This window comes from Symphalangus syndactylus, chromosome 12 (assembly GCF_028878055.3).
Source record: "Symphalangus syndactylus isolate Jambi chromosome 12, NHGRI_mSymSyn1-v2.1_pri, whole genome shotgun sequence".
NCBI lineage: Eukaryota > Metazoa > Chordata > Mammalia > Primates > Hylobatidae > Symphalangus > Symphalangus syndactylus.
The window spans coordinates 82058367-82076976 of NC_072441.2; the positions used below are offsets into that span (position 1 = coordinate 82058367).

General features: G+C 54.4%; 1 protein-coding gene across 4 annotated transcripts; it reads left to right on the plus strand.

Moving 5' to 3' along the window:
* Window positions 1–1172: 1172 nt before the first annotated feature.
* On the plus strand, window positions 1173–17316 carry NPR1 (natriuretic peptide receptor 1). 4 transcript variants are annotated; one of them, XM_063626455.1, is made up of 22 exons: window positions 1527–2880; window positions 3543–3742; window positions 4218–4331; window positions 4740–4875; window positions 5554–5645; window positions 6433–6568; window positions 6797–6881; window positions 8007–8127; window positions 8844–8918; window positions 9160–9237; window positions 9682–9786; window positions 10372–10446; window positions 10559–10715; window positions 10993–11148; window positions 11411–11579; window positions 12309–12455; window positions 12543–12666; window positions 12821–12889; window positions 13175–13349; window positions 13625–13723; window positions 16430–16521; window positions 16676–17316. In XM_063626455.1, the coding sequence occupies exons 1-22, from the start codon at window positions 2160–2162 to the stop codon at window positions 16736–16738; spliced, it is 3189 nt and encodes a 1062-aa protein (XP_063482525.1). In that variant the 5' UTR covers window positions 1527–2159; the 3' UTR covers window positions 16739–17316. The 4 variants fall into 4 exon arrangements, with proteins under 4 accessions (XP_063482528.1, XP_063482525.1, XP_063482526.1 ...); XM_063626456.1 differs by having other exon boundaries at window positions 1528–2880; window positions 10375–10446; XM_063626457.1 differs by lacking the exon at window positions 9160–9237 and having other exon boundaries at window positions 1528–2880; window positions 10375–10446.
* Window positions 17317–18610: the final 1294 nt, after the last annotated feature.

Genomic DNA, 18610 nt, shown 5'->3' on the forward strand with positions numbered 1-18610 from the left:
AGACCTCCATCTTTAAAAAAAAAAAAAAAAAAAGTCAGAAATCCAAATATTCTTGTACCATCTTATGATTTTTTCTTTTCTTTTTTTTTTTTTTTTGAGACAGAGTCTTGCTCTGTTGCCCAGGCTGGAGTGCAGTGGTGCAATCTCGGCTCATTGCAACCTCTGTCTCCCGGGTTCAAGCAATTCTCGACCTCAGCCTCCCAAGTAGCTGGGATTACAGGCAGCTGCCACCATGTCCGGCTAATTTTTGTATTTTTAGTAGAGACGGGGTTTCACCATCTTGGCCAGGCTGGTCTTGAACTCCTGACCTCATGATCCACCCACCCTGACCTCCCAAAGTGCTGGGATTAGAGGCTTGAGCCACCTTGCCCGGCCCCATCTTATGATATTTAAGTGTGGGGAATTAAATACAATATACATAGAGAGAATGCAAGCCAAAGCATGCCTACCATCTCAAGTTGGCCTATCGACCACAATTTGCTCTAGATAATAAGAATATTCAAGTCTCCTAAAATTCCATATATAGGAAATATAATTCAACATTCTGCTCTGTCTACACAGAATACCTTTCTCATCCTTCTATCCTCTTGAATTATTTCTTTTTTGGAGATTTTCTGGCCCCAGTCCAAGCAGAATGAATAGCCCTCATCTGAGTCCTTTAGCAATTTATCCGTGTCTCCCCTGTAGTGCTTAATGCATGTTGCATTACGGTTATTTGTCCCAAATGGAGCTACTCAAAGGCACGGACTATATATATTCATCTTTATGCCCTCGGCACCTAGTGGGTGCTTAACGCACCGAAGGTTCTCTGGAAATGTTTGCTGACCTGAAGTTTGGTGATCCTATGTCCTGCTTAGGCGCAGCGTTGGAGAGGTTGGCGGGGCAATGCCGTCAATGACCCCTGATGACCATTAGAGGGCACACTGCTTCCACAGCAGTCTGCACCGGGGGCCCAGCTGTCAAGTGCTCCAAAACCCACTCCCCTGTTTACGCCTCCAATGGTCATTTCCAACATCATCTCCCACAGCCTTCATTTTAACAACCCTCAACACAAAACAGTCATTTTCTTGGGGCGTCCCTGAGGTGTGAACCTCCTCCCTCCCAGACACCCACCCACTCTCCCCATCTTCCTACAATTTGGGCGCTAAAGATTTAATTCTGCCCTGACACCAGATCATTTTTCACAGCTAATCTGCACAGTCTGGAAGGTGGCAGGGAGGGAAAGAGAGGGAGATCATAGAAGGACTGGGTAACAGGCACTCTGGGCTCGCTTTAACTTTAACGGACTTTCCAGAAACCCGTCACCTTCCACCCCACTCCCAAACACATACATCCACGCACTCACACAGTTTCCTGCCAGGATCCCAAACCAGCACACCTTTCCCTCCTCCCCCGAGGAGACCAGGTAGGAGGCGAGGGAAAAGGTGGGGCGCAAGCGGGCCCAGGTTGCCTCCACACACACCCTCCTTTCAGCCCTCTTTTCCATCCCAGCGAGGGCGCACCTTCAGAGGGTCCTGTCCTCCAAAGAGGTAGGCGTGGGGCGGCCGAGACCGGAGAAGATGGTCTACCGGGAAGCGCGCGGGCTGGGCGGCGGGGAGGAAGGAGTTAAAGATCCAGGATTGGCTCTTCTGTCACTGAGGCTGGGAGGGGAAGCGGCTGGGAGGGAGGGTTCGGAGCTTGGCTCGGGTCCTCCACGGTTCCCTCCGGATAGCCGGAGACTTGGGCCGGCCGGACGCCCCTTCTGGCACACTCCCTGGGGCAGGCGCTCACGCACGCTACAAACACACACTCCTCTTTCCTCCCTCGCGCGCCCTCTCCCATCCTTCTTCACGAAGCGCTCGCTCGCACCCTTTCTCTCTCTCTCTCTAACACGCACGCACACTCCCAGTTGTTCACACTCGGGTCCTCTCCGGCCCGACGTTCTCCTGGCACCCACCTGCTCCGCGGCGCCCTGCGAGCCCCCCTCGGTCGCGCCCCTTGCGCTCTCGGCCCAGACCGTCGTAGCTACAGGGGGCCTCGAGCCCCGGGGTGAGAGTCCCCGTCCCTCTCCTGCTCCTTCCCATAGGGACGCGCCTCATGCCTGGGACCCGCCGCTGAGCCGAAGGGGACCGAGGAGGCCATGGTAGGAGCGCTCGCCTGCCGCGGTGCCCGCTGAGGCCATGCCAGGGCCCCGGCGCCCCGCGGGCTCGCGCCTGCGCCTGCTCCTGCTCCTGCTGCTGCCGCCGCTGCTGCTGCTGCTCCGGGGCAGCAACGCGGGCAACCTGACGGTAGCCGTGGTACTGCCGCTGGCCAACACCTCGTACCCGTGGTCGTGGGCGCGCGTGGGACCCGCCGTGGAGCTGGCCCTGGCCCAGGTGAAGGCGCGCCCCGACTTGCTGCCGGGCTGGACGGTCCGCACGGTGCTGGGCAGCAGCGAGAACGCGCTGGGCGTCTGCTCCGACACCGCAGCGCCCCTGGCCGCGGTGGACCTCAAGTGGGAGCACAACCCCGCTGTGTTCCTGGGCCCCGGCTGCGTGTACGCCGCCGCCCCGGTGGGGCGCTTCACCGCGCACTGGCGGGTCCCGCTGCTGACCGCCGGCGCCCCGGCGCTGGGCTTCGGTGTCAAGGACGAGTATGCGCTGACCACCCGCGCGGGGCCCAGCTACGCCAAGCTGGGGGACTTCGTGGCGGCGCTGCACCGACGGCTGGGCTGGGAGCGCCAAGCGCTCATGCTCTACGCCTACCGGCCGGGTGATGAAGAACACTGCTTCTTCCTCGTGGAGGGGCTGTTCATGAGGGTCCGCGACCGCCTCAATATTACGGTGGAGCACCTGGAGTTTGCGGAGGACGACCTCAGCCACTACACCAGGCTGCTGCGGACCATGCCGCGCAAAGGGCGAGGTGAGACGCTGGCACACCCTGTCCCGCCGCTTAGCCGCAGGGCCTCCCCTTTGACCCGCCGGAGGCATCGGGACTTCCTCTCTCGTCTGGGGGCACTCTTCTTTCTCCTCGCCGTTCTTCATTCTACTTTCAGCTCCCTGGCCCTTTCTACAGCTGAGTTTCTATTTCCCTCTCTTCTTCTGCCACCCCCACCACGTCTCTATCCTCTCACCTCCCCGACCCCCACTCATTCCCTCCCACCCTAGCACAGCTCGGTTCCGGTCCCTTTTTTCCTCCCACATTTTCTCTCTTCCCTATAGCCTTCTCCCCTCTTTCATCCTCTCCTCTCATTGCGCCTCATCCCCCCTCTTCTCCCCCTCCCTCTCGCTCCTCTCTCCCTCCTGGCCCCACCCTTCTCCACCTTCAGCTCCACTATCCCCCTCTCCCTACCTGTTCCTTCCTCCCTTCCGCCTCCCCCTTCCTACCCCCCCCCGCCCCCGCCCCTTCCACCCTTCGTCTTTCTCCTGCTGTGGCCTAGGCTGAGCCGGGAGTTACCACTTAACTCTCACTGGGTCTCCCCTGCCCAATATCTCTAAACTTCTCCCCTGGGTGCCCCAGCTTTCCTACTCCTGTCTCTCCCGCAGTACCTAGGCTTCTGTCTCTGACTCCCCATCTTTCTCCAGTTATCTACATCTGCAGCTCCCCTGACGCCTTCAGAACCCTCATGCTCCTGGCCCTGGAAGCTGGCTTGTGCGGGGAGGACTACGTTTTCTTCCACCTGGATATCTTTGGGCAAAGCCTGCAAGGTGGACAGGGCCCTGCTCCCCGCAGGCCCTGGGAGAGAGGCGATAGGCAGGATGTCAGTGCTCGCCAGGCCTTTCAGGTGAGTACCTAGGTTTGAAGCCCAGGCTGTCTAAGCTTATGGCACATCATTTCTGGGCACTGTGTCCCTCAGCGTCTGAAAGAATTCCAGAAAAGAGGTTTTTGTCTGTTTCTTTATGCACTCCTGGTAACTCACAGAACAGAAAAGAGGTTGGTGATGCTCACTGGAAATTAGGCAATGAAGGGCAGGGGACTGCCCAGGGGCGCTTCGGCACCAGCAGGCTAAAAAGATAAGAAAATGGGCTTGAGGAGGGAGGAGGATAAAGTCCCACAGCCTGGACAGGACTTGGAGAAGCCATCCCATTGGATCCCCTGCTTTGGAGTGGGCATCACTTCATGCAGGGCATGGGGTCCAGTTTGACCTTGAGCTAAGCAGAGACGCAGCTCTGGGAGGTGGGCTCCCAACTGTTGGGGCCCCACAGTACTAGGGAATAGTCAGCTCCCAACTTTCCGCTCTCCACTGACCCCTTTCTCAGGCTGCTAAAATCATTACATATAAAGACCCAGATAATCCCGAGTACTTGGAATTCCTGAAGCAGTTAAAACACCTGGCCCATGAGCAGTTCAACTTCACCATGGAGGATGGCCTGGTAAGAAGGGGTCCCGGGACCCTCCAGTGTGGACCTCCAGCCCCCACTCCCGACCCTCTGCCAGCCTCCATCCTTCCCTATTCCCAGTTCTCCCCTTCCTTCCCTCCCTTCCCATTGTTCCATATTTCTCGTGATGATGGAGGAGGACACTGGCAAGTTCAGCCTCTGAAACTCAGGTCATCATCAGTAATATGGAGACGATACATCCTACCCTGTCTACCTAGTAGGATTCAGGAAGTGATGCTAATCCAAAGGCATCATTTAAATAGTAAAATCTCCTGTGATGTAGGGGTGTTATTTTCTCCCATCCTCTTCCAAAATCCCAGTGCCTCTTGTTCCCTTCCCCACGGCTCCCACCTCCATGCCCTTCATACGCCCACCCCAGCCGACCTCTGTTTGCCCCTACAGGTGAACACCATCCCAGCATCCTTCCATGATGGGCTCCTGCTCTATATCCAGGCAGTGACGGAGACTCTGGCACATGGGGGAACTGTCACTGATGGAGAGAACATCACTCAGCGGATGTGGAACCGAAGCTTTCAAGGTCAGGGCTTGGAGGTGGCTGGAATGGGCTGCCTTGGGGGATGAATCCCAAGTGCCCAGTGTCAAGCCATGAGAAGCCTATTGTCCTGCAGCACAGTTACCTATGCACACCAGCCTTTTCCTCCACAGCTTTTTTCAGGCCCATCCCTCTGAAGTCCTACTAAGTGTCCAATCTCAATCATCGCTGCTGGGCACTGAGCTCTTTTACCTTTCTTTTTCTTTTTTTTTTTTTTTTTTTTTTTTTGAGATGCAGTCTCGCTCTGTCCACAAGACTGGTGTGCAGTGGTGCAATCTCAGCTCACTTCAACCTCCATCTCCCAGGTTCAAGCAATTCTCCTGCCTCAGCCTCCTGAGTAGCTGGGATTACAGGGGCCCTCCACCAACACCTGGCTAATTTTTTGTATTTTTTTTTTTTTTTTTTAGTAAAGACGGGGTTTCACCACGTTGGTCAGGCTGGTCTTGAACTCCTGACCTCAGGTGATCTGCCCGCCTCAGCCTCCCAAAGTGCTGGGATTACAAGCATGAGCCACAGTGCCCAGCCCTTTTACCATTTACTATCATTCTGTACACATGTATGTTTGGAAGGCAAGGCAAAAAAGATTAGAGGATGAAGAGAGGAAGTGGGGCACCCCTGAACTTCCATTCTCTCAAAGATAGTCATCTTCCCCTGTGTCCTCAGGTGTGACAGGATACCTGAAAATTGATAGCAGTGGCGATCGGGAAACAGACTTCTCCCTCTGGGATATGGATCCCGAGACTGGTGCCTTCAGGGTAAGTCTGTGCACCCAGAAGACAGTGCCAATTCCAAATGACATCTCACCCTCCTACTTCCCCCCCACAGCCCTGCCAGGGCACCTGTTTATCCTGTAGCCATTCTACCATGCCTGGACACTTACGAGAGCCCTGGATAAAACAGACCCAGCTCCAGTCTGGGGAAGCCACCAGAACGATAGGGACTCACAGGCATCACACTTGGGGAGCCCCATGCCTGAGGAGGGAGCACAACCCTGCCCTCGGGGAGCTCCGAAGGGAGGCAGGCAGGACCGCCTCCCAGCAGAGACAGGGCCGTGAAAGACGCGCATTACACAGCTCTGCAAGCGAGCAGGGACAGGAAGGCACTGAAGCCAACGGCGGCAAGGGACAGGTCATCCAGAGAAGGCTTCCTGGAAGAGGGGCACATGGACTGGGCCTGGGAATGTAGGCTAAGGTGAACATTACCTTCTCCTGTTTTCTACCAAGAAAATAAGTAGAGAAAAATTAATGTTTGGTTGGCGCTTCAACCAAGATTATAAACTCCCTGAGTGTAGAGATCAGGTTCTAAATGGAGTTTTCTTTATAAACCCCTTGATAGTTTTCAGGTGTTTCCACTTGAGTACTATGTGTGTGGTATGAGGTCTTGTATCCAGTTGCAGTGGGGGCTTGGTAAGCAGGTGACAACCCAGATATATGTGTAGGCTCTGGAAGCAGAGCTGGGGTAGGTGGGAGGTGAGACTGCTGCACTGCACAGCAGGCCTTCCCCGCAGGCCCTGGCCTAGCCACCACTCCTGCTGTCCCTTAGGTTGTACTGAACTACAATGGGACTTCCCAAGAGCTGGTGGCTGTGTCGGGGCGCAAACTGAACTGGCCCCTGGGGTACCCTCCTCCTGACATCCCCAAATGTGGCTTTGACAACGAAGACCCAGCATGCAACCAAGGTGACTGTCCCTTGCCTTCCAGGCCTCCATCCTGGAGATGCTGCATCCTTCCCCTAAGCACAGTCGAATAGATGCTCCTCTCCCACGCTGAGGGCTTTCTGGAGAATGACTCCTGCCTTTTTCTTCCCTTCGTCCATCATCCCAGTTCACTGATGGACTATTAGAAAGTTCTTCCTCCTGCTATCTAACCCAAATCTCTCTTACTGCAATATGGACTCTCTCCTACAGATCACCTTTCCACCCTGGAGGTGCTGGCTTTGGTGGGCAGCCTCTCCTTGCTCGGCATTCTGATTGTCTCCTTCTTCATATACAGGTGAGATATGATGTGGTGGGGTGAGTGAGGCTGGGGGACCCGGAGAACCAATAGCAGAGGAGGCGGTGGGGACCCAGAGGGAAGAGGGCAGGGGTGAAGGCACAGCAGGGGAAAACCAAGGGAGATGAGGAAGAAAGGAGGCTTAAAAGCCAGAGGAGAAAGAAAGAGAAGGGAATGGCAGGGCGAGGGGAGGAGACAAGGATAGGAATGGCCAAGGAGAGTCAGAGATCCAAGAGGCAGAGAAGTTGATGGGTGACATCATAGGGGCGTGGACTGGTTTTCCTTGCTACTCTTGCAGGCCAGATGGGAAGCAACATTCTGAACCTTTGCAATCATGCCCATGTTAGTTGAGGAGGGTGGTGAGCCCTGGTATGTGCCAGGTGCCTAACCTAGAATGGAGAAGGGAGCTGAATGAGCCTTGTTCCTGCCGTCCAGTGGAGGCTAAAATTAAGTACAGGAGGAGTTAATGATATACAAAAGCAAGGAGGGAGGGGAGAAAATCACTGCTGGTTGAGCATATAATATGTGCCAGGCACTTCCATGTACACTCTTTCTTTCATTTTTTTTTTTTTTTTTTTTGTGACGGAGTCTCGCTCTGTTGCCAGACTGGAGTGCAGTGGCATGATCTCAGCTCACTGCAACCTCCGCCTCCCAGTTTCAAGCGATTCTCCTGCCTCAGCCTCCCATGTAGCTGGGACTACAGGCACATGCCACCACGCTCAGCTAATTTTTGTATTTTTAGTAGAGACAGGGTTTCACCATGTTGGCCAGGATGGTCTCGATCTCTTGACCTCATGATCCGCCCGCCTCAGCCTCCCAAAGTGCTGGGATTACAGGCACCGTGCCTGGCCTCATGTACACTATTTCCTTTCATTCTTATAATAGTTAAGAATGACATAGATATTGAGGCTTCATTCCCAAATAAGGACATTGAGGTGATTCCCCCAAGGTCCCCAGTGAGGCAGAATTTTCCCCAGCCATCCTGATTCTCAGTCCAGAGGATAGAATTCCTCCTCCATCTCTCAGTGCATGGTGTGGTCCCACGGCTCTGAAGAGGGGCTGCTGAGCACCCTGCTCTGGGTCAGGGGCTCAGCCACAGGCTCAGATGCAGCCTTCGTACTTCAGGAAGATGCAGCTGGAGAAGGAACTGGCCTCGGAGCTGTGGCGGGTGCGCTGGGAGGACGTTGAGCCCAGTAGCCTTGAGAGGCACCTGCGGAGTGCAGGCAGCCGGCTGACCCTGAGTGGGGTAAGAATGCTGGTGTTTTTGTTGGGGGGCAATAAAGGAGAGGTGGGTACAAGGGGCAGTGCCTGAGGGGTAGGGAAGGGAGCAGGATTCTAGTCCCAGCTCTGCTTTCACTTGCTGTGTGACCTTGAGCGACTCATAGTCCCTCTCTGAGACTGTCTCAGATGATGATTACAGCAGCAGAGCCTCCCTCACAGGGCTGTTTTAAAGGTCAGAGGAGATAGTACCTGTGAAAACACTTTAAAAAAAAAGTAAATGAGGAGGAGATTTTATGATGTGGAACATAAAGCAGGGTGGGCCAGGCACAGTGGCTCACATCTGCAATCCCAGCACTTTGGGAGACCGAGGCAGGAGGATTGCTTGTGCCTGGGAGTTCAAGACCAGCCTGGGCAACATAGCAAGACATCGTCTCTACAAAGAATACAAAGATTAGCCGGGCATGGTGGCGCATGCCTGTAGTCCCAGCTACTGTGGAGGCTGAGGTGAAAGGATCAGCTGAGCCCAGGAGTCGGAGGCAGCAGTGAGCTAGGATAGCACTGCTGCACTCCAGCCTGAATGACACAATGATACTAAACCTCAAAAAAAACTCAACAACAAAAAGGAAGGGCGACACAAAGATAAGGCAGGATAAGGCAGGGTAATAAAGACCAGAGCACAAGCAATCAGGATGCAGACTGGGCCCACCGGCTGACCATTCCTCCTGCTCTCCCTCCTTTCAGAGAGGCTCCAATTACGGCTCCCTGGTAACCACAGAGGGCCAGTTCCAAGTCTTTGCCAAGACAGCATATTATAAGGTGGGCCTGGGGAAAGATCACTGGGCCTTAGGACTGGGGCAGGAGTGTACTCTGATGGAGGACTGGTGGGGTTTCTGAGGGAAGGAGTAAGCTGGTGGAGAGCAGCAGATGGGGGCCCTGGGGGTGGGCTATTGGGAACAAGTGAGGGTCCTGAGGGCAGGGATGGGCTGTCGTGAGCAGCTGGAATTCCCAGGACATGGGACCATGCTCTTCACAGTGACAGTCTCCATTCCATGCCCAGGGCAACCTCGTGGCTGTGAAACGTGTGAACCGTAAACGCATTGAGCTGACACGAAAAGTCCTGTTTGAACTGAAGCATGTAATGTGGGGAGTGACGCAGTGGCATGGAGAAGGGGCCCTCGGGACGCAAGGGAGACTGGCCAACAGAACTAGTTATGGAGGGACCTCAGGGTACCCCAAGAAAGGGGCAGGGACTGGAGCCCTGGGATGGACCTTCATCTTGTGGGTGGGAGTGGGGGGATCCTAAGCTAGGAGAAGAGACCACTGGAGATAACCTGGAGGAATCTTGAGGGGCCATATGTGATGTCCCTGGGGGAGAGAGGGCTTAGGAGGCAGAGGGAGTAGGAGCAGATTCTGGGGAGGGTGGGCTAAAGCACATGGGTGGGAATCACCAGGGAAGATCCTAGTGATGGTTGCAGAAAATGAATAAGGAGTTAAGAAGAGTGAGGGTCCCTGAGGCTAGTGAGCAGCTTGGTGAGGAGCGAGGTCTCTGCCAAGCTCCTGATGCTGGTCCCACTTGCAGATGCGGGATGTGCAGAATGAACATCTGACCAGGTTTGTGGGAGCCTGCACCGACCCCCCCAATATCTGCATCCTCACAGAGTACTGTCCCCGTGGGAGCCTGCAGGTGAGGGGGACAAGGGGTGTCAAGAAACCTGGGTTCTAGCCCTGGCTCTGCTCCTGTCTGGCCATAAGACCCCAGGCATGCCTCGCCCTCTTTCTGTTTTTTTTTTTTTTTTTTTTTTTTTTTTGAGACGGAGTCTTGCTCTGTCGCCCAGGCTGGAGTGCAGTGGCGCAATCTCGGCTCACTGCAAGCTCCGCCTCCCGGGTTCACGCCACTCTCCTGCCTCAGCCTCTCCGAGTAGCTGGGACTACAGGCGCCCACCACCCCGCCTGGCTAATTTTTTGTATTTTTTTTTTTTAGTAGAGACGGGGTTTCACCGTGGTCTCGATCTCCTGACCTCGTGATCCTCCCGCCTCGGCCTCCCAAAGTGCTGGGATTACAAGCGTGAGCCACCGAGCCCAGCCAGCTTCTCCCTCTTTCTGACCTTTCTGGCCCCATCTGTAAAAATGGGAGTTGGGGAAGGGCAGTGGCACTAGAGTCAATCCAAAGTTTTGTCCTGTTCTACCAGTTCACATCAGTAGGACCCTGCACCCTCCTCCAACTCCCAGGGGTGTCTGCAGGGGATTGGTCTGACTCTTACTGCCCCAGCAGGACATTCTGGAGAATGAGAGCATCACCCTGGACTGGATGTTCCGGTACTCGCTCACCAATGACATCGTCAAGGTATGCCCCTAAGCACCTATTGTATGTGTAGGGGAGGGGCCAGGCATGCTTCTCCCGGCCACGGGTGTAGGTCCCACTCATGGCCAATACCTCTGCCCACTCATGTTTCCAGGGCATGCTGTTTCTACACAATGGGGCTATCTGCTCCCATGGGAACCTCAAGTCATCCAACTGCGTGGTAGATGGGCGCTTTGTGCTCAAGATCACCGACTATGGGCTGGAGAGCTTCAGGGACCTGGACCCAGAGCAAGGACACACCCTTTATGCCAGTGAGCCTTGACTCTTGAACCTAACACCTACCCCCAGCACCACCCAGTAGGGAGACTGATGCAAGGCCTCTGATGGGCTTGGGCATGCTTGTCCTGACTCCAGCCTCAATTCATTTACCCATGAAAAAGGGAAGGCCAGACGAAGTGGTCTCTAAGGCCTCCTCTAGCTCTAACACTCTGTGATGCATCCAGATCAGTTTCGGCCACATCCTTGTTTCCCCCTCACCCCTTAGCTTTGGGCTCCCTCACTCGGTGACTACCGACCTCTGACCCACAGAAAAGCTATGGACAGCCCCTGAGCTCCTGCGAATGGCTTCACCCCCTGTGCGGGGCTCCCAGGCTGGTGACGTATACAGCTTTGGGATCATCCTTCAGGAGATTGCCCTGAGGAGTGGGGTCTTCCATGTGGAAGGTTTGGACCTCAGCCCCAAAGGTGAGAGGAGCACGCCTTCCTTAAACCCGGCCACAGTCTCAACGAACCCCAGCCCCAGGGAGAGGGTCCCCTGGCAGCACCACCACACCTTCCTTCTGGAATGGGGCTCAGTCACCACCCTTTGACCCATTGCTGCCAGTGACCAGTCCCCCGCCCCCACGCCTTGGTCTTGGACTTCCCCTGCCATCCCAGCTGGTTGCCCCAGTCTCTCACTAGGCCCTTGGCCAGCCCCACCCCTCAGCTCCTCTACCACCCAATACAGAGATCATCGAGCGGGTGACTCGGGGTGAGCAGCCCCCCTTCCGGCCCTCCCTGGCCCTGCAGAGTCACCTGGAGGAGTTGGGGCTGCTGATGCAGCGGTGCTGGGCTGAGGACCCACAGGAGAGGCCACCATTCCAGCAGATCCGCCTGACGTTGCGCAAGTTTAACAGGTCCCTGGTGTTTGTCATGGATCCCCCAGGCCCCTCCTCCACAGCCACCATTTACCTAATGCTTCTTGCTCCGGCTTATCCCAGCCGTGGCAGAGGGAGACCACTCACCTCCTCCCTATACACAGTCAGCTCCAGCCCAGCACAGCCTCACGACCCTCTTCGCAAATACAGCATGACTCAGCTGTGCCCACAGTCCCCTGCCATTCATACCCCTTCCCTCCACCATCGACAACCCACACCCTTCCTGCCCACTCCCCTTGCTGGCCTCTAGCCTTCTCAGCAGTGTGTAGAGTAGATGGGCCTCCCGCCTCTTGCCCGGTAGGCTCTTGGCCCTCCACGGGAGCTCCTCCCCACCGCTTGATTTCCCTTCCCCAGCGTGCCCACCAGGCCCGGTTCCTCCAGACACACCCTTCTGTGGCCATCACTTTGTCCGCAATTGACCCTTGTCATTCTCCACCTCCTTTACCTCCTAACTCACTGGGTTCAACAAAGATGAACAAAGTGTCCATGGGTCTGAAGCTTCATACTTGACCTTGGGGTCTCAGAGAGGAATTGAACTTTCTTCCTTCTGTTTTCCCCTGCTCCCCGATATCCTGCTATGCCCTCAACCCTGAGCATCTCTAGAGACCTCACTGCAGCCTGGGCAGGGGAAGTGCCTAGGGGTGGGTGCTCACAGGTAGGCTGTGCTGCTCCTCTCTCACCACCCCCACCGCCACCCCCTGCCCCCAGGGAGAACAGCAGCAACATCCTGGACAACCTGCTGTCTCGCATGGAGCAGTACGCGAACAATCTGGAGGAACTGGTGGAGGAGCGGACCCAGGCGTACCTGGAGGAGAAGCGCAAGGCCGAGGCCCTGCTCTACCAGATCCTGCCTCAGTAAGTGCCTGAGTCTGGGGACCCCCCCAACACAAAGCCCCTGTCCCGACCCCCTACTCTGATCCTGCACCTGCCCTGACCCCTTAGCTCAGTGGCTGAGCAGCTGAAGCGTGGGGAAACAGTGCAGGCCGAAGCCTTTGACAGCGTTACCATCTACTTCAGTGACATTGTGGGTTTCACAGCGCTGTCAGCGGAGAGCACGCCCATGCAGGTAGGCCAGGGTTCAGCCGTAGGTGCCAGGCAAGCAGGCTGGCCTGGCTCAGCATCTGGATCCCACCAGACCTGCCTTCTGATTCTGCTTTACCCACCTGACCCCAGGCGGGGTCCCCTACTTCCTGTCTCTCTTAGCTTCTCTTCCCTTCCAGGTGGTGACCCTGCTCAATGACCTGTACACTTGCTTTGATGCTGTCATAGACAACTTTGATGTGTACAAGGTGAGGGTGGGAGTGGGGATGGGAAGGGACAGACAGACATGGACAAGGTCAGAAAAAGATGAGGGGTAGGCAGAATGATGTGGAGTCTTAAGAGAGGAGATCAGGGAACACGGGCAGAGACAGTGACACAGGGAGACCCAGGAACAGGCAGAGAACCCATGTGGGATGGGGGATGAGCAAAGACAGATGAGGGTACAGAATGACAGACGCTGCACCTGGTGTGATGGCGTGGCCGGCCGCACAGTTGCAACCCTCAAGTCCTGTACCCCCTTGCCACTCCCACAGGTGGAGACAATTGGCGATGCCTACATGGTGGTGTCAGGGCTCCCTGTGCGGAACGGGCGGCTGCACGCCTGCGAGGTAGCCCGCATGGCCCTGGCGCTGCTGGATGCTGTGCGCTCCTTCCGAATCCGCCACCGGCCCCAGGAGCAGCTGCGCTTGCGCATTGGCATCCATACAGGTAAGGCCACTGAAGGTGCAGGTGGGCATCCAGAGGCCAACGCTTCGCAAGGGAAACTTGTCCCCTGGCCCAGCCCCTCGCCCTTTCATCTCTCTCTCTCTCTCTCTCTCTCTCTGTCACACACACACACACATACACACACACACACACACGCACACAGAGCTGGGACCTCAGATCATGCCTCCTGCCTCTCTTGGATTGTCCACCTACCTCCCTTAACGCCCCTCCCTCCCTCACTCGCTGATGGGCTCTGCTTCTTCCCTTGCTCCTCCCAGGACCTGTGTGTGCTGGAGTGGTGGGACTGAAGATGCCCCGTTACTGTCTCTTTGGGGATACAGTCAACACAGCCTCAAGAATGGAGTCTAATGGGGAAGGTACAGCACCCCCTCCTAGAGGGAATGGGGAGGGCAGGGTGGCTGAGGGAAATGCCATCCTGGGGCAGCCTGTGCCTGCACAGCCCGTTTCAGCTCCTAGTCCTTTTGCCTCCCAAGTTCCCCTTCTCATAATATTAACAGTTCAACCTGGGCTCATCACCTTGACTGTAATCAGAGACTCAGGTTCCTGCTGCCCTTCTTGTCAAATGATGTAAAAGTATTTCCAGGCCAGTGTTGGAGAGTTCCCAGCAGGAATCCTATTTTAAGACCCTCTGTGGGCCGGGCGTGGTGACTCACACTTGTAATCCCAGCACTTTGGGAAGCTGAGGCAGGCGGATCACCTGAGGTCGGGGGTTTGAGGCCAGCCTGACCAATATGATGAAATCCCATCTCTACTAAAAATATAAAAAACTAGCCAGGCGTGGTGGTGGGCGCCTATAATCCCAGCTACTCGGGAGGCTGAGGCAGGAGAATTGCTTGAACCTGGGAGGCAGAGGTTGCGGTGAGCCAAGATTACACCATGCACCCCAGCTTGGGCAATAAGAGTTAAACTCTGTCTCAAAAAAAAAAAAAAAAAAGACCCTCTGCTCCACCTTTGATGTGGTAAGATGGCTTCAGAGCCAGCATACTGGGCTGTGAATCTCAGCTCCACAGCTGGCTGTGTGTCAGTTTGCTATACCTCTCTGAGCCATGGTTTTCCTCATCTGTAAAAAGAGGGAAAAAATCTACCTCACAGGGATTATGTGAGAAACCCATAAAAAATGTCTACCACATAATTGTCATTTAACTTTTCCGAGCCTTAGCTGATTATCTGTAAAATGATGTCTATCTCAGGATTGCAAGAAGTCTAGCACAAGCCCTGGTACCCAGCAGGCACCTAATAAATTCTTGCTCCCACCCGCCCCTTGCTCTTGCCTCCCGTTTATCTTCTATCCTTCTGCTGTATTCGACACAATTCAATGCAGTAAACATTTATTGAGTGACTACTGAGTGCCAGGCCCTGGGATAGTAACATGGCCCAGATCCAGAGTTAGCTGAGAAATTCATGTGGACCCCATCTAAACCTTATGGTGAAAGAAAGGCTGCTTGGGAGCCAGTCCTGGGAGCCCAGAGGGATCTAGTTCAGCAAATATTCCCTGGACACTATTTTGGGGGCTGTCAGAGTAGAGCCCCTTGCTGAGGGTCCAGTCCTCAAGGAGCACATTCCCAGAAATTGTTCAACATTCTGGGTGCTGGGGATGCTTGTAATCCCAGCACTTTGGGATGCCAAGGTGGGCAGATTACTTCAGGCCAGGAGTTGGAGACCAGCCCGGCCAACATGGTGAACCTCCTGTCTCTACTAAAAATACAAAAAATTAGCCGGGCGTGGTGGCACGTGCCTGTAATCCCAGCTACTCAGGAGGCTGAGACAGGAAAATAACTTGAACCCAGGAGGTGGATGTTGCAGTGAGCTGAGATTGCACCCCTGGGCAACACAGCGAGACCGTCTCAAAAAAGAAAAAAGAGAGAAAGAAAGAAAAGAAAAGAAAGAAACTGTTAAACACAACAAGGCCACTGTGATTGATGCAAACCCCAGAAGTAGGGACATGAGTTCAGACAGTGGTCAAAGAGAGGGTGTGGCAATATTGGGCCCCACTCCATCACTGACCTCCTCAGCCACTTGGGCAGATCACCTGGGCCTCAGTCCCTCAGCCACAAAATGAGGGTATAGCATTAAATCATGAAAGCAACAATTTACATACTGCTTCCTAGGTAGCACATTCGTTTGAATACTTTATGGATGTTAAATTTAATCCTCACAACAAAGTTTTGAGATGGGTACTGACACTATCAGCATTTTCAAGATTAGGAAAATGAAGCAGAGAGAATTTATATTACATACCCAAGCAAGTGTCCAAGCTGAGGTTCATACTGAGGCAGTGCAGGATCCAAAGTGCCAGCTCCTAACCACTATGCTGTGTAGAATCCGGTGACACTCCAGAGAGTGCTGTCCAACAGGATGTTCCACAGTCATGAAAATGTTCTGTATTCTGTGCTGTCCAATACAGTAGCCTCTAGGCACATGTGGCTACTTATCACTGGAAATGTGACGGGTGCAACTGAGGCCCTGATTTTTTTTTTTTTTTTTTTTTTTGGAGACAGAGTCTCGCTCTGTCGCCCAGGCTGGATGGAGTGCAGTGGTGCGATCTCGGCTCACTGCAACCTCCACCTTCCAGGTTCAAGCGATTCTCCTGCCTCAGCCTCCCAAGTAGCTGAAATTACAGGTGTGTGCCACCACACCCAGCTAATTTTTGTATTTTTAGTAGAGACGGGGTTTTACCATATTGGCCAGGATGGTCTCGAACTCCTGGCCTCAAGTCATCCTTCTGCCTCAGCCTCCCAAAGTGCTGGGATTACAGGTGTGAGCCACAGCACCCAGCCTGAATTTTTAACTGTATTTAGTTTAAATTAATTTAAGTTGAAACAGGCATATGTGATTAGTGGCTACTGTATTGGATTACACAGCTCCAGAGTTCTAAATGAGAGGCTAATGTGGTCACGCACTACATTCAGGGAGTGGGGCCTCTCTGAGCTAGAGGGCTTCCTGGCCCAAAAGAGGGAGAGAGGGTACCTGTCCACCCCCACAGTCCCTGGTCTCTTTTGCCTCTACTTTCCTGCTCTCCTCTCTCACATTGCTCACCTTCCCTTCTCTCCTGTCCTACCCAGCCCTGAAGATCCACTTGTCTTCTGAGACCAAGGCTGTCCTGGAGGAGTTTGGTGGTTTCGAGCTGGAGCTTCGAGGGGATGTAGAAATGAAGGTAGAGGGAGAAGCCTCTGCCCTCCCCACCTTTTGGGGTCCTAGAGGGAGTTACCCTTCTCAAGCAGCCAATGCCACTCCCATCCCTAAGGCCCTCATCTGACTGGGGAAAGGACATGTGCCACTCTCCAGCCCATCCTATTTTTTCCCTCCAGGGCAAAGGCAAGGTTCGGACCTACTGGCTCCTGGGGGAGCGGGGGAGTAGCACCCGAGGCTGACCTGCCTCCTCTTCTATTCCTCCACACCTCCCTACCCTGTGCCAGAAGCAACAGAGGTTCCAGGCCTCAGCCTCGCCCACAGCAGCCCCATCGCCAAAGGATGGAAGTAGTTTGAATAGCTCAGGTGTGCTGACCCCAGTGAAGACACCAGATAGGACCTCTGAGAGGAGACTGGCATGGGGGGATCTCAGAGCTTACAGGCTGAGCCAAGCCCATGGCCATGCACAGGGACACTCACACAGGCACATGCACCTGCTCTCCACCTGGACTCAGGCTGGGCTGGGCTGTGGATTCCTGATCCCCTCCCCTCCCCATGCTCTCCTCCCTCAGCCTTGCTACCCTGTGACTTATTGGGAGGAGAAAGAGTCACCTGAAGGGGAACATGAAAAGAGACTAGGTGAAGAGAGGGCAGGAGAGCCCACATCTGGGCCTGGCCCACAATACCTGCTCCCCCGACCCCCTCCACCCAGCAGTAGACACAGTGCACAGGGGAGAAGAGGGGTGGCGCAGAAGGGTTGGGGGCCTGTATGCCTTGCTTCTACTGTGAGCAGAGACAATTAAAATCTTTATTCCTGTGACAGTGTCTCTTCTTGAGGGAGAGAGGGTTGCCAGAAAACAGTCAGTTCTCCACTCTCTACTTCAAATAAGACTCTCGCTTCTTGTTCTATAAGGGCCTAGAAGGAGAAGTAAAAAAAGACTCTCGATTCTTAAGCTGGGAATGCAGGCTCTGAGAGTAGTAACAGCCTATGAATTGCCCAGCAGTGCTGAAATTGGTTTAAGGACCCATTTACATACTTAAGAATTATTATTATTGGCCGGGCACAGTGGCTCATGCCTGTAATCCCAGCACTTTGGGAGGCTGAGGCGGATGGATCACCTGAGGTCAAGAGTTCGAAACCAGCCTGGCCAACATGGGGAAACCCAGTTTCTACTAAAAATACAAAAATTAGGTGGGTATGGTGGCACGCGCCTGTAATCCCAGCTACTCAGGAGGCTGAAGCAGGAGATTCTCTCTTTTTTTTTTTTTTTTTGAGACGGAGTCTCACTCCTTCGCCCAGGCTGGAATACAATGGCGTGATCTCGGCTCACTGCAAGCTCTGCCTCCCAGGTTCACCCCATTCTCCTGCCTCAGCCTCCCTAGTAGCTGGGACTACAGGTGCCCACTACCACGCCCGGCTAATTTTTTGTATTTTTAGTAGAGACGGGGTTTCACTGTGTTAGCCAGGATGGTCTCAATTTCCCAACCTCGTGATCCGCCCACCTCGGCCTCCCAAAGTGCTGGGATTACAGGCGTGAGCCACCACACCCGGCCGAGAATCTCTTGAACCCAGGAGGCGGAGGTTGCAGTGAGCCGAGATGGCGCCACTGCACTCCAGCCTGGGCAACAGAGGGAGACTCTGTCTCAAAAACAAAAAACAAAACAAAACAAAAAACCAGGCACGGTGGCTCACTCCTGTAATCTCAGTACTTTGGGAGGCTGAGGTGGGCGAATCACATGAGATGAGGAGTTCGATATCAGCCTGACCAACATGGAGAAACCCAGTCTCTACTAAAAATACAAAATTAGTTGCCAGACATGGTGGCTCACTCCTGTAATCCCAGCACTTTGAGAGGCCGAGGCAGGTGGATCACGAGGTCAGGAGTTCGAGACCATCCTGGCCAATATAGGGAAACCCCGTCTCTACTAAAAATAGAAAAATTAGCCAGATATATGGTGGCGAATGCCTGTGGTCCCAGCTACTCAGGAGGGTGAGGCAGCAGAATCACTTGAACCTGGGAGGCGGAGGTTGTGGTGAGCTGAGATTGCACCACTGTACTCCAGCCTGGGCAACAGAGCAAGACTCTGTCTCAAAAAAAAAAAAATACAAAATT